Source organism: Ambystoma mexicanum, chromosome 6p, assembly GCF_040938575.1.
Source record: "Ambystoma mexicanum isolate Mex_15411 chromosome 6p, UKY_AmexF1_1, whole genome shotgun sequence".
NCBI classification, from domain to species: domain Eukaryota; kingdom Metazoa; phylum Chordata; class Amphibia; order Caudata; family Ambystomatidae; genus Ambystoma; species Ambystoma mexicanum.
This window is the reverse complement of record NC_090935.1, coordinates 774360736-774376382: the sequence shown is the minus strand read 5'-3', so window position 1 is coordinate 774376382 and position 15647 is coordinate 774360736. Positions and strand designations below refer to the sequence as shown.

The 15647-nt window shown below is 48.4% G+C and overlaps 1 protein-coding gene across 1 annotated transcript in view; it reads left to right on the top strand.

Annotated features, from left to right (window-relative positions):
- SKIC3 (SKI3 subunit of superkiller complex) overlaps positions 1-15647 on the top strand; it is a 2336627-nt gene that overhangs the window by 1062642 nt on the left and 1258338 nt on the right. The window contains exon 22 of the mRNA XM_069627646.1: positions 15251-15312. Within this exon, the coding sequence (XP_069483747.1) occupies positions 15251-15312 (62 nt within the window). The remainder of the gene's footprint in view (positions 1-15250; positions 15313-15647) is intronic.

Sequence of the window (15647 nt, the reverse complement as noted above, 5' to 3'; positions counted from 1 at the left end):
AAACGTGGGGAAGGGAGACCCCCAGCTAACACATCCTGATTTAGCATTTGTGAACACTTCTTTTCTTGTGAATCCTATCCCACACTCTTTGTATTTAGCGTAGGATTGGCAATATGTTTTTCTTAAGATAGGCACTTTTATTTGACACTGTTGGGGAGAATTCTCAGAAATGTGCAAATTCCCTCTATCTTAGAGACCCCCCCAGCAACTTTGCTGGATTTTGAGGACTTGATTTTTTTTTAACCTGGAGCGAGTGAGACCTTTTTTTCCCCACTCTCTCATGTATTTGAATGTGATTTTGTACTCTGTGTTTCTTTGTTTGTGAAGTCTGACAAACTCCATAGGCATCATCTTTTACATTGTGTCACACAGCACCTTCGGTGCAGTGACACTGGGAAGTTTTCAAGATTTCCCAATGTTTAAATACCTTCGAGGGGATTGGGTGCTCCGACGTATTCCATATCTATGACAGTAATCACCACAGCTGTGCTGCTTCGGTAAATCTTTTGGCGTCTGCATCCTGTGTCGATGACGTTGATACACCGCCCTCGAGGACCTCCTCCGACGGCCGACGTCACTGGATGTTATCAGTAGGACGCACGACGCCCGTAGCCTCAGTTCCGTTTTTTCCTCGAACGTGTTCGCTTCGGAGATCTCGGCGCGCCTCGACTCTTTGGAGTTGTTTCTCGGTTCTTCAAACCTGTTTCGTTTTGTGAAGTCTTTTCTTCGTGAAGATGTCTACCTCGTCTTCCACACCGTGTCCGGGCTTTAAGAAGTGCGGGGACTGCGAGTCCAAGATGTCGGTTACGGACTCGCACAACGCCTGCCTCTGGTGCCTCGGGGTGGCCCATGACACGGATGATTGTGTCGACTGCCAGCCGCTCACGTCTAAAGCTTTGCGGGAGCGCAAGAAGTTATCATCAGTACTTAAGGTGTCTAAGTCACGGAAGTCGAGGTCTGCGGGGCTTTCGACGGACGATTCGAGAGGCGACGCTCCGTGTCGTCGTTGGAAGTCCAGTGGGTCTCGGTCCCGGAGTCGGTCCTGCCACTCCTGCCTCTTCGAGGACTCTGCCCGTCGGCGGGTCACTTACCCTTCCAAGCAGGCGAGGCCGGAGGAATGGGCTTCCTTCGTCAATGCCGATTCACTCGATGCCCTTGACACCTTTCGAGGCGGTGTCGACGGGGGTACCCCGAGGCTTGGTGGAACCCCCTAGAAAGGCTCTGGCCAAGGTCAAGCATGTCTTTGGTTCACATTCTGTGCTTTCTTACCGCCATCTTGAGTTTATTTCAGAGGTGGATGAGGGCTCTGATGATGGCATGGTTCCTGATACGGTGCCTGACGAGATTCTCTCGGGCCATAGCCAGTTTGTGGACCTGAGGAAGTCCCTGCACAATGCTAGTGGGCTGGACACCTCTCCGGAGGTGGAGTTTTGTAGGCCTGAGCCTGGCACTCATGCCGACTCCTCGTACCGGCGCCTTATGTCGAGGGTCACCGAGTACTTGGGATGGTCTGCTCCCCCGGGGGAGTTTCTTCAGGATGACCTTACGGATATCCTCGACCTTGGTCCACCAACTGACCCAGTACTGCTGTTTCATATGGCTCTACAAAGGAGGGTGGCGGCGGCTTGGACTGCTCCGGAGAGTCTCCCGGCAGTGGGCAAGTCTTTGCCGTGAAAATACCACCCAGCCAGTAGCGACCCCTGCTACTTGTCCAAGCACCCCACTCCGGAGAGTTTGGTGGTGCAGGCGGCTATGGCCCCGGCAAAGCAGGCATCGTATCCTACCATTCCTCCTGATAGAGACAACAAGCGTTTTGACGGCTGGGCGAAGAAAGTGTTTTCTTCAGGGGGTATGGCGCGTCAGGCGGCCAACTCTGTATGTGCCTTGTCACGTTTCACGCACACTCTGTGGAACTGTGTTTCCTTAGCGGCTGAAGATATTCCCGAAGGGCACGAACGGGATGGTTTCCTTGCCATGGTTCAGGATGGCAAGGATGCCATGTGTGAGGCCGTTCAGTCGGGTTTGGACATGGCAGATTGCGTCAACCGGTCCATGACGGTGAGCACCGTGATACGCAGGTTTGCGTGGTTGCGGAAGTCGGGGTTTGCTCCTGATGTGCAGACCCGGCTCCTCAACATGCCCTTTGACGGGGAACATCTTTTTGGCAGCAAGGCTGACGAGAGCCTTGAGAGGTTGCAGACCTCAAAAGCTGCAGCGAAGTCGTTGGGCGCTGCAGTTTGACAACCTCCGCCTTTTCATCCTCGGGGACAGCAATGGAGGGGAGGTTCCTTTCGTTATTACTCATTCTTTGGTAAAGCGAGAGGAGCTGCCAGCCAAAGGGGCCACCGTAGGAGTGCCAGAGGTGGAAAACAAGGTACTCGAGGTGCCAAGGCCGCTCGGGCTATTGCCTCTTTGCCCTCAGGCAACGCCGCAGCCGCTTCAGCTCAGTCATGAGGCCAAGTCCCATGGTTCGCCGGTTGGGGGAAGGCTGGCGCAGCATCTTGCAGAGTGGCGCGCCATTACTTCAGATGTGTGGGTTCTAGAGATCATAACCCACGGCTACTGTCTTCCTTTCCGGCAAAGGCCTCAAGACAATCCACTGGGGAATCTCTCTTTGAAGAGTCCAGACCCGCTCCTTGCGCAGGAAATTCAATCCCTGCTGGAGAAAGGTGCCATACAACTGGTGCCTGTAGCGGAGAGGAACAAGGGATGGTATTCCCCTTATTTTTTGATTTCCAAGAAAGACGGGGGATTGAGACCCATCATGGACTTGCGCGGTTTGAACAAACTCCTCAGGAAGGACAAGTTCAAGATGGTTACTCTCTCTCAAGTCCTCCAGGCCCGTCAACTTCAGGACTGGTTGGTGTCTCTCGACCTCAAGGACGCTTATTTTCATGTGCTGATCCATCCCAAGCACAAGAAGTACCTGATGTTCGCGGTTGGCGACACGCACTTTCAGTTTCGGGTCTGCCGTTCGGTTTGACCTCCGCCCCAAGGGTTTTCACCAAGCTCATGGTAGTGGTGGCAGCGCACCTCAGGAAAGGGGGAATTCACATCTATCCCTACCTGGACGATTGGTTGATCAGGGCGCGCTCTTCCGAGCAAGTCCTGGATCATCTGTCAGTCACCTGCCACTCCCTCCACAAGCTGGGCTTCTCCCTCAACTTAAAGAAGTCCCATTTGACACCAACTCAGAGGCTCCAGTACATCGGAGCAGTGCTCGACACGTCCCTGGGGCAGTGTTTTCCTCCCCAGGTGAGGGCTCATCACATTCAGCAGATGGTGCACAAGTTTCAGCTTGCCCAGAGTATCTCAGCGTTCGAGTTCTTGAGATTGCTCGGCCTCATGGCATCCTGCATTCTTCTGGTGCCGGAGGCCAGGTTGCGGAAGAGATCTTTGCAATGGGCACTCAAGCTCCAGTGGTCTCAGTCCTCCGGCAGGATGTCAGACCCCGTTCAGGTGGCGTCCTCGGTCGCCCAGGACCTTCTGTGGTGGGCCATCGAAGAAAATCTGATGAAGGGGGCTCCATTTTGCCTACCCTGGCCGGAGGTTACGATCGTGACGGGCGCATCCCTCACGGGATGGGGAGCTCATGCCAACGAATAGACAGTCAGCGGTCGTTGGGGTCCGTCGGAGTCCAGACTCCATATCAATCTGTTGGAGCTGAGGGCCGTCAGGCTAGCCCTGAAGGCTTTTCTGCCGACTGTGCGAGGGAAGAATGTCCTGATCCTGACGGACAACACAGTGGCCAGGCACTACCTCAACAAAAATCGGGGGGGGGGGGGCAGGCTCACTTCATCTGTGCAGGGAGGCGATGCAGCTCTGGTTCTGGGCAATCCAGCAGGAAGTTTCGATCTCGCAGTTCATCTGGCTGGAGACGAAAACGAGACGGCGGACGCTCTGAGCAGGCAGAGCGCGACCCCTCGCGAGTGGGAGTTGGTGGAGTGGTCATTCCCACTGCGGTACGCGTTTCCTCCAGTCCCCGTCATCCCGCGAGTACTGCGGAGATTACGGAGGTTCGGTTCCCGGATGATCCTTATTGCTCCGCCGTGGGCCCGGAGGACGTGGTACCCGGACCTTCTCGACTTGTCCATCTGCCCTCCACGTCGTCTTGCCTACCGAGACGATCTGCTCTCACGGGAGGGGGGTCAGGTTCTCCATCCAGAGGTCAGATCCCTCAACCTTCACGCTTGGCTTCTGAAAGGTTGAGGTATAAGGATTGGGACCTCCCTGAAGACGTGATGGAGGTGTTGCTCTCGGCCAGGCGGTTCGCAACAAAATCCCTGTACCGTTGCCGTTGGCGTAAGTTCTGCGACTGGTGCAGGGTTAAGAATGTGGATCCTTTTGCATGTGACATTCCCATGGATCTGTCTTTTTTCCTTTCTTTGGCCCACACGGGCCTTCAAGTGGGTACCATTAAAGGTTACCTGGCGGCACTGTCCATATTTAAGCGCTCGTCTGAAGAGTGTTCCTATTTTAAAATTCCTTTAATTTCTCAGTTTCTGAAAGGGCTCACTAATGTGTTCCCTCCGTCACCTTTCCAGGTACCCGGTTGGGATTTGAACCTTGTTCTCAACTTTCTGATGGGTGCTCCGTTTGAGCCTTTGCATTCATGCCCTTTGAGACTGTTAACTCTTAAAACTGTGTTTTTGATTGTGGTCCCTTCCGCTCGCAGAGTGAGTGAGTTACAGGCACTTTCAGTTAAGCCACCCTTCACTGTGTTTCGTAAGGACAGGGTTGTCCTTAGAGTTCGTCCTTCCTTTCTTCCGAAGGTGGTGTCGGAATTTAATTTAGGCCAGAAGGTTGTTCTTCCAGCGTTTTATCCTCCTCCACATCCTGGTAAGGAAGAGGAGAGGCTCCATAGGCTTGATCCTAGGAGAGCGTTAAGCTTTTATATCTCACGCATGTACCGGGTCAGAGTGGACGATCAACTCTTCATTGGTTACGCTGGAAAGCATTTGGGACAAGCTGTGACGAAACAGACTTTGGATTATTTTGCCTATCTCGGAGTTTTACCGATTGGCGGGTAAGGACCCACCGGTCGGCTTACGGGCCCATTCTACCAGGGGTATGGCTGCCTCTACTGCCCTACAGAGGGGTGTTCCTATTCGTAACATCTGTGATGCAGCCACCTGGGCTTCGGTACATACTTTTGTACGTCACTACTTCCTCGATTCCATCTGGGGGCAGGATCTGGCCGTTGGCAAGGCGGTCCTTTACTCCGCAATTTGATTGGGCATTCTAAATTTCTGTTTTCTAAATTCTTTTCCCACCTCCTTGCATTGGTACTGCTTTGGAAGTCTGTCATAGATATGGAATACGTCGGTGGATCCAATCCCCTCGAAGAACAAGTTACTCTCTTACCTGGTAACGTTCTTTTGATGGGATGGTCCGACAACGTATTCCATATCGCTCCCTCCCTAACCTCCCCGCTACATAATTTCTTATGCGATTGCTGCTTACGTTTCCGCAAGGCTTTGTGTGGTCAGACTGGCAGAATACTGGTGCCAAAACTACAACTGAGGCTACAGGCGTTGTGCGTCCTACTTATAATATCCAGTGACGTCGGCCGTCGGAGGAGGTCCTCGAGGGGAGGTCCTCGACGGCGGCATATCGACGTCATCGACGGAGGACGCAGACGCCGAAAGATTTTCCGAAGCAGCACAGCTTTGGTGATTACTGTCATAGATATGGAATACGTCGTCGGACCATCCCATCGAAAGAACGTTACCAGGTAAGAGAGTAACTTGTTCTTCTCTGTTATAAACTACTGTTTCCCAGAGCAGTAAGGTGAAATTGACTTTCATTGTATTTGTAACTTTCTAGACCCAGTACACACTAACTTACAATAGGGTGCTGGAGGGTTTACCTAGTATCCCCTTTGTCTTGCTTCTCATGTAACATTTCATGTTACCCTTTCCTCGACAAATAGCTGGTGGCAGTGGTTTACGTTTTACTACCATTATGGGATTTTTACTGCGGGCCACGGTAAAGCACCCATGGGTGCCGTTTCTGTCAAAACGGCCCTGGTCTTCTTTTTTTTGATATTTCTTTGTGGAGAGGTCCTTCTTGAGATTTACCCTGCGCGCCAAACCTGGTTTGGTCCCTTTGTTCCCTTTACGTTTGGCGGGATTCAGGAGTGAAGCCCGCCTCTTGCTCCAGGGTGTCTGTTTTGGGCAGGAAGTGAGGGAGGTGGCCGAAACTCCCTGTGCTTAGTCTCCTACGAGACCCAAATGCACTCTGTAGTGATTGGACAGCTGACTGTCCGTCAAGGACAGTCACCCTGCTGGGTGACTCACAGCTAGGTTGAATGAATGGGTGAGAACTGAATAAAAGGCAAGACTTTTGGCTTAGGAGGCAGAGTCAACCACCGGACGAAGGAACCGAAGAAGAACTTGAAGAGGACGCCTGCTGCAACTTCTGGGCCGTTGGTTTACCCAGTGAAGCCCTGCTGCTGTGCTGAAACTCCAAATTCGTATCGACAGAGAAGCCCCGGCAAGGACGACTTCTCCCCTTGAGTTGGTGGGACCAATCAACTCCAAAGTAAGCCACCTAGACATTCTCTCTGAGCTTTTTCCACAGAGTTGCTGCTGGAAACCGAAACGCCAGGGAGAGGAACACCAGATTTTAAGCTGGCCAAGAGCTCCAGGAAGATCCTCCAGACTCCTAGGAAGCTGGACTGACTGAGCCTGAGCCCACTCAACAGAGTGCAGGACCTCAGAAGCAAGGAAAGCCCATCTCGACAGCAAGGAACCGCTGTGTTGCTATTTGCGGTAGACGCAAGGAGCTGAAACACCAAACAGCCACTTGTTCGAAGATTGCATGTTGCGAGCGGTGACCATCCCATTGCAGTGCAGGAGTCCCCAAATGTCCTCCCTCTTGTCCCCACGACTGAGGCCCAGGAACAGTGAGATCTGCAGAGCTGCTCAGAAGCAGAAGTCATCTGCTGCACTTTTTCTTCAGTACTAAGGTACTGTAAAAGTCTGAGAGAATTTACCTATTGCTGTAGTGTTGCTTGCATCTTCTACTACTCACAAGTCTAACAGCTTGTGGCCCTAATTTGATTCTTCTTTTTCTTCAAATACTTCTAAAACATTGTGCAAAGACTTTTCTTACTTACCTGGAAAGAAGTGCTTCAGCACATATAGACTTTTGCCCTTTGACTTTGGCTTAGCCTGTTCCACTGAATGACTCTTATTGGGGGACCTGAAAGTATTTGCCTGCTTAAGAATGTGTGTGGTCTCTTGCATGTTCTAAATAACCTTTTCCTTTAACTTAATCCTAAATGATTCTAAAAGCAACAGTGATATATTAATGTGCCCAGCACCCTAGCTATTGGAGTCACCTGAGGGTGTAGGTTGCGTCTGTGGGCCTTACCAAAAGGGCACTTACTGATTTAGGAATATTAAGAGTGTGTATTTTATTAAGTATATTTGAGTGTTACTGTTATATTGCTCCTGTCTGAAGAAGGCTTATTCTAACTGACTGATGAATAAATTAATAATATTTTATTCAAGAAACCTTGTGTGTAAGAGTTTATTTGAAAACTTGTCACTGTGAATCTCTGCGTAACTCCCCTACAGCTCACATTGACCCCTCTTGAGATAAGCCCGGCCACTCAATCACGCTACCAGCCTGTGTAGTACAAACTTATACCAAAGGTTGGGTTCCTATTGCCAGGAGGTCAAGGTTGTTGTATTGCACCTAAAGGGTACTGCATACAATCTTGCCTAACAGACACAACGCCACTAGGACTGCCTTATTATTATTTGATGTTCGTAGGTTGCTCCCATCTTAGATTTAGGTTTAGATTAGGCATTTTTCCAACTTACCTATACAGTTTAACAAACACCCTTGAACTGTGATCACTTGCCTTCTTTACACACTAGAGAGGACTGTTGCCTCTGCTGTTTGCATTGGTGATGTAACTGCTAACTTGCTTGTTGAGGAAGAGGTTTGGAGCTAGTGTCTGTAGCGTCAGGGGACAGGAGCACGTCACATAGTTATGATGATATTTTATTGCATGTTAAAAATCTGCCAAGTTTTCGGCTGGTGTTGGGCCTACAGATTAACTATGTATATGCGCTATCAGGCACGACAGGGCTGTTTTGGCTGACTTGGTCATTCCAGTTCCTGTTATCTGGGTATTACTGATAGTGTGAATATTGGGGAAGTGTATGAAGCGAACATGACACCACCACTTGATTGACTGGAGAGATTTGTGGATTATTGGCAGAAGTTTCCATTCTCGCTGCTAGGCAATGTAGCAATATCCAAAATGATAGTCCGCCTGAGGCTTCTGTACATATTTAAAGGGATTCCTGTGTCGATACTTTAAAAAAACTGCCAGAGACTGGATAGAATAATGGGATGCCTCTACTGGGGTGATAGAAGTTCACAGATAAGCTTACAAACGCTGAGATTAGCATATGAGGGGGGGGGCATAGGAGTGCCTGACTGTATGCTCTAGTGTGCAGCTTCCCTGTTGCAATTCGTTTTCCCATGGTTTGGGGGATTATAAGATATTATTGTGAGGTTGATATAGGCAGTAATTCCCCTGCAGGCGCTCCTAGACATGTCATTGATGAACAAGAGACAGGTCAAGGCCCTGCTATGGCAGGTGCAAACGATACATAAAAAGTGGAAAAAGTCAGTAAGATAGACGGGGACAGGAATATGTACATGCTGCAGATACCAGTGTGTGGAAATGAGATATGCTCCATGCTGAAGCAGGTACATGTGGGTGGGGACGTCACAGAACGGGGCATCAAGCAGCGGGGACATCTTTATGAGGATAGATTTGTGAGCCGTGAGCCATTCTGACTCTTGTTTGACATGCGGCTGGCTCATTTCTTTGACATATGCCAAATGGGTGGCATGCAGTAGGGCAGCATGGGCGGGGTTTCTGAAACTTCCCCAAATACACACGGTCAATTAAGCCCTTATCTCACTATGTGAGGGAAGCCAAAGAATAACCAAAATGTACAGGCTATATTTTAGGAGGTTGGTGCCACAAGTGCAGGCAGTGAGTGAGAAGTGGGAGGAGGACATAGGCAGGCTCTGGAAGATAGAGAATGGATGAGGGCATGTGGGAACACTAAAAATGCCTTGCAACAGGAGGTTCAAGCTTATACATTACATATGTCTCCAGTAGCACCCACTAGACTACACAAAATGTATAGTCAGGCGGGCACTGAGTGCCCCAAATGCTCAAATACGCGGGTGTTGTTGGGCACAATTAAACATGCTTCCTGGGTATTGTGCCTGGTAAAAAGAGATGTAAATTGCTGATGAATTTTGTAATGCTGTGGATAATAATAGCTAAGAGGTGGAATGCGATGAAGTGGAAGCAATCTACCGGGCTATAATTGACGAGTTGGGCCAGAGATATGATTACATGGGCAATCAGTCGCAAGCAAGCTGAGTTCAGGCAACAAGAGGGCATATATTCTGTGTTGGACGAATACCTGGATGCTGTGCTGGATTCACCAGACTTGATGCCTCTATTAGGTTCATGAAGGCGCTTCTCGCCAGACAGGTGGGGGTGGAGGGGTATGACATTGTGAGGGGAGGATCTATTCCGTGTGTTGAGGGTTAGGACATTTCGGCACATGGTTGTGGCCTACACAAGGGGGCTGGGAGGCCTGCTGCTGGGGACAGATGGCTGAGAAGAGGAGAACACAGGTGCTGGTTGGGGTATTCATATTATTGTTTTCCTTTTTTTCTGTTGCTCTGCATTTGACTGCCTGTTAAACAGGTGGATTGCTGACATTTATTTGTTTGCATGATGAAATAGGATGGGTCACAGACCTGATCTACTTTTGAGCTGGGTTATCATGCAGTTTTAACATGCAAGGAGCGCCGATGTCTTAAGAGAATTATGGGCCCTATATTCCTAGCAGGAGGGTTTCCCTTCTGGGTCTCATTTTACCCATGTCCTCTTGCCTGGTCCAGGCACAGCTACTCCCAAGTTGGGTGTTTTTTGTTGGTGGGGTATTTATAGAGCGTTATTCTAGTTAGTAAGCAACAAAGCCTGTAACGGTAAGGGTAACATTTACCTAAGAATTAAATGGTCAAATAGGTTAGGAGAGGAAATAGAGAAAACTGCTTCTGTAGGAAAAGGTGGTTGATAGGTTGCCAGGGCAGGATGTTCTCTCAAGAAAAGATGAAGTCAGAGGGCTGGTTTGGTGTGAGTTGGTAGTATTTATTAAATCCAGTTTTACATCCTTGCCATTTCCCATTCGAATGGTGAGCCTCATCCCGGAAAGACAAGATAAAGAAGTACCACCACAATAGGTACCACTCCACTGGCGGTTGCTCTAAGGAGCCACCAATCCAGGGACTCCTCAGAGGATTCGGTCCTGCAGGTTCTGTTTCCCACCCAATCCTCCACCTTGGAGGAATGGAAAGAATTTTGGCTAATAATGCTCGGCATCTTCGCCAAGGCCCTGGCGCTGAAGGATTTGGCCTCTGCCCTGGAGAATCCCAAAGGGCCCACCTTGCTTAGTGGAGTCAGCAGGAACCCTCACGAGACTGCAGTCACGCACTTACAACTCAGCCCCAGCTCCTATGGAATCTGATCCAGACGAAGCCGTGCGGCTCCGCCTACTGGCCTCGAGCTCCTAGCACAGTGCTCCTCAGGAATATATCCCGCTTCCAGTGGCCAAATTCATATCGAAGATGTCGGAAGTCTTTTATGAATAAGGTGATGCCATCCAATTTGGATTGGACTCCAATGCCCTCGAGAGGTGAGTGATTTCCCCCAAGGGATTCTATGGCGAGGTAGAGGATCTGATGGATCTGGCCTCTAACTTGCACGAGGCCAGCAGCCTCAACACCTCCCATGAGCTGGACATCCTTGACTCTGGGGAAGCCCCATGCTTTCTTGCAGAATATGAGGGAAAGAGTGGCAGGCACATTGAGCTTGTCGGTACCCAGCAGGCCAAAGGCTCAGTTTGAAATAAATGACATCCTGGATGAAGGCCCTCAGAGAGAGAGAGAGAGAGAGAGAGAGAGAGCTTACTGCCCTTTGACCCAGCAGTGGAGCTGCCGGTATTAGAGGCCTTGAAGAAGCCAGTCTTGTTACCTGCGCCGAACCAAGACCTTGCCAGCAAACACCATCCTGCACAGGTGGATACAACTTTCCTCTCCACCAATGTCTCCCCCAAGAACTTGGTGGTACAGGCAGTGGCAGAACGTTTCAAGACAAGCTCCCTTCCTCCCTGACAGGGAGATCGACCGAGTGGACACTTGGGTGCACAAGGTGTACGCCTCAGGCTGTGTCCCCTCGTGGTTGGTAAATGCATCTGCCAAATGTTCTTTTTTCCTCTGGACTGTGATATCTAAGGCTGCTGAAAATATACTGTTCGGTGACATGAGGGAGGACTTCAGTTCCATGGTACAGGATGGCAGAAAGGCGACACGTCAGATACTACAGTTAGGCCAGGACATGTCTGACTGCGTGGCACCTACCAAGGCTACTGGAACCGTCTTCCAGAGACACTCTTTGATGAGGAGCTCAGGGTCCGCTCCAGATCTTCAGGGGAAGCTCCTCGACATACCTTTTGTTGGAAATAATCTCTTTTTTGAGCCAAAGCTGATGGTTCACTTCAGAAATTCCACTCATACAAGATCATGGCAAAATCTTTTGGCTTGGCTGTTTTTCTTTCCCGGGGATTGAGTGGCGAAATCTTCCAGATGGTTCTGGTCTTTTAATTCTGGAAGCTGGTTTCAGCCTCCACCTTTCTGCACTTACTGGGCCTGATGGCTCCCTGGTGGTGCTGAAAGCCCCTTTACGCATAAGGTTGCTTCAGTGGCTACTGCGATGTCATTTGTCTTTGTTTCAGGGCAATATGTTAGATCTTTTACGAGTCTTGGGAGTGTGTATTGCAACCCCATATGGTGGTCCCTGCAAGACATTCTACTTGGAGGAGTGTGCTTTGGCAACTCTTGCCCAACTGACTTTGGTCATGTATATTTCCTTGAAAGGCTGGGGTACTCATTTGCTGAATCCAAAGGTGAGCAGCATTTGCTTGCCTTTGAAGACCTAAGAAGACATCAATTTACTGCAATTGAGGTTGATCTGGCTGGCCCTGGTTGCCTCCCCCGCCTCAATGCAGAGCAAGTGTGTACAGGTCCTTACGGAAAACAGAAAAGATAGTGGCTATGCACTACCTCAACAAAGAGGTGTTGTAGGGTTCATGACCCTGGCAGAGAAGCAATGCAACTGTGATTCTGGGCTCTGAAGAACAATGTGTCTGATGGCGCCCATTCTCGCCAGAACAGAGACAGTCATGGCAGTCACCTTGAGCAGACAGGCTATAGCCTTCCACGAGTGGAATCTCCAGCCAGGAGGTTCTCCTTTTCGGGATTCCACAAGTAGACCTCTTCACTTCCAGTGTGAACTGGAAGTGTGAGTTGTTCTGTTCCAGAGAGTTTCCTCAGAAGGGAGTTCTGGGGAACGCATTGACGGTCAAGTGGAACTGCAATCTTCTTTAGGACTTCCTGCCAATCCCTGACATTCTGCTAGTTCTCAGGAGGCTACGCTGCTCGAGTCCACATTGATTTTGATCCCTCCAGACTTGGCACAGAGGATTTGGTACCCAGAGCTTCTGGACATGTCTGTCTGCTTCCCTAGAGCCTCCCAGCAAGTGTAGAACTACTCTATTTGAGGGGGGTCCTTCTACCGATATTCAGCAGCTTGAAACTTGGCTGCAAAGAAGCAGCGATATTGAGTGTGAGATTTGTTGGGCGACATTCTGGATGTACTCCTTTCAGTTCATAGGCTGGCCACTAAAACCATGGATGCCTGCAGGTGGCTTAAATTCCTGACTTGGTGTTGGGAAATGGATCTGTATCCTTTCACCTGTCCTGTCTTCTCCATTCTAGATTTTATGATTTTGTTGGCACAGATGGGCCTTCAAATTGGTGCTTTGAAGAGGTACCTAGCCTCCATCTCGGTGTTTAAAAGGAACCCTAGGCTAGGCTTTGTTCACAATCCCCATTGTTAAACAGTTTTTGCAGGCCTTTCTAACCAGTTTTCCTTACGTCAGTTTGTTGTTCCCATCTGGGACTTGACTTTAGTGTTCATTTTCACAATGTGAGTGCCGTTTGAGCCCCTGCATTCATTTTCGTTAAGATAACTCACCCGTAAGTTGATTTTCCTGGTAACCATCAATTGTGCAAGACTGGTGAGTGAGCTCCATGCTTTTTCTGTTAAATCTCCCTATTTGGTGTTTTCCAAGGGTTAGGATGAAATTACCTAAGTAGAAAAGTCCAACCACCAAAAGTCCGACCCCCATTTATTCGCATATGTATATGTGGGCGGGGAAGGGGGTAAAGTTAATAAAAATGTATAGGTGTAAGGTGGGGGGGCTTTTGGTGGTCTGACTTTTCAACTCGGTAATTTCATGCAGATCCTTTTCCAAGGATAAGGTGATTTTGAGAGTAAGGCTTTCCTTCTCTATGGTTGTTTAGGATTTCCATCTCTCTTAAAAGATGCATGACAATGTGTTCTTTACTCTTCCTCTACCATCTAAGTAGGAGGAGCTATTCCATCGGCTGGAACCACTGCAGGTACTAAACTAATACATTTCTGGGATGAGAGTCGTCGGGGAAAGATTAAAAGCTTTTTGTGAGTTATGCTGGTGCTTGTGCTGGCAGGACTGCAACTAAACAGACCCTGTCAAAGTGGATCATCCTTTGCCTCTTGGAAGGCTATGACCTGGCTGCAAAAAATGTGTCTGGGGGTCTCTGGGCTCATTCAATGAGAGGCCTGACTGCCCCTCTCCTCTGCAGAGGGGGTGGTCTTTGGCATTTGCCAAGAAGCCACACGTTTGCTGCACACGTTTGCCAAAAATTATTGCTTAAATTCCCTGTCGGGGCAGTACGCTTTGTTTGGTTGAGTAGTCCTCCACCGTTTTCGGTTTTAGGTGGTTTCCTCTTGATCGTCTGCAGATGAACAAACTACTTTCATCTCAGTAATTTTCTTTCGAATGGATGTTCTTCCACAGATTCCTCATCACCATTCTTAACTGCCCCTCTGGATTGCTTGTACACTGCATCTATTCTGCAGCCACTGGGTGACCAGGTGCTAGGGAAGAAGGTGGAACTGAGGTCATAGGGTGCAGCTGCTTTGTATATACTGGCCCCAACCTCACATCTGGAATGGGGTTCATCGAAGCGCCGATGCAAAGCCCCTTAGTGGCAAAAACGTTTCAAAAGCGCTGAATCCATGGGAGGAACATCGATTAGAAAGAATATTACAGAGAGATAAGTCCTTTTTTTTTTATAACACCATGTAAGAACCCTCCACCAAACACATGCTGGCTTTTGGAAAATGTGTGATTATATCCACATTATTTGGTTTTAGAAATTGTTTTGGTAATGTTTAAATCAGAATTAAGAGAGCTATAATGATAAACCCTTTGACTGTCCTAAGGATGTATAAATATTTGCTAAAGACTACTCTTGTTTTTTCCACAACAAGGCTTACGTATGTGTGTGTATATATGCCACAGAGATCAAGTCCTAAGGTCCTCCCCGCTCCCAAATCCTTGGGGCTAGAGGGCAACCCCCTTTTTTGTCCTGGCACTGGGACCACATGGGGAGGCCGTTTAAAAAGTGTGCCACTTTTGTAACTCAAATCCTGCTACTTCTAGGAATTAGACTATATTAAGATGTGGTGTGTCTGGTTTAAGGTAAGCCTGCAGCTAGCATCTTGACTCACTGCATTTTGTTGATAGCATAGCGGCCCTTTTTTCTTAACATAGGAATTCATGTTACATCTTATCCTGCTCAAAACCTGAAATCTGACATGGCCTTCACCTTTCATATATAGTTGCATGTTTTATCTTCAGACAGAAGCACAAAAGCTGCTTACTTTACTACACAGGGCCAAAATGCTATCTGAGGCAAAATAGGGGACACAGAAATGTTAAAAACTTCAGCATGTAGAAGTGAGCCTCTTACAGTGTTAACATCCCAGTTCTTCTGCAGTGTAGAATTTAAGATTACTGTGAATATTGAATTGTGTTTTGTCCTCATCTTTTGTAACTTGGCTTTTAACAGACAAGTGCTTCAAACAAATAAGAGAATGTGGACTTTGGTTACAAAATATATGCATCATTCATTCAGAAAGTGTGGTGTACATATGACTAACTGTTTCGATCTAGTTGTCTAAGAATTGAAAGACCCTTTTACAGTATGTTGTTGGATTGTCTTCATATTTATTTTATCTTTTAATTTTTAGAAATCGCAAACCATGCACTTGCTCAACATGCCTTCATCAAATCAATCCAGTCAGAGCAAAACGTAAGTACTGTAATTAATCAGGAGTAAGTCTTAGATACAGAGGTATTGTGGTGATTGCTATAGACTTTTATGAAAGTAAAAGTAGGGTTGGAGAAAGACCTATCTCCCCCCAGTCACTACGAAGGGCTTCCCTGCCTCACCAAAACCAAAGGATGTCAGTGTCAGAATGTCCAAAAATAAAGAGTTCTGCATCCTGTGTACAAAATCCTATCCTGACCATTACAAGCTAAACTAAAAGAAATGTGCAAAGGGGCAAAGTCTTTCACTTGGCCATCTTTCTAATGTTCCAACACAAAGTTCAAAAGGTGCACAAATAAATAATCAAAGTTCCATAA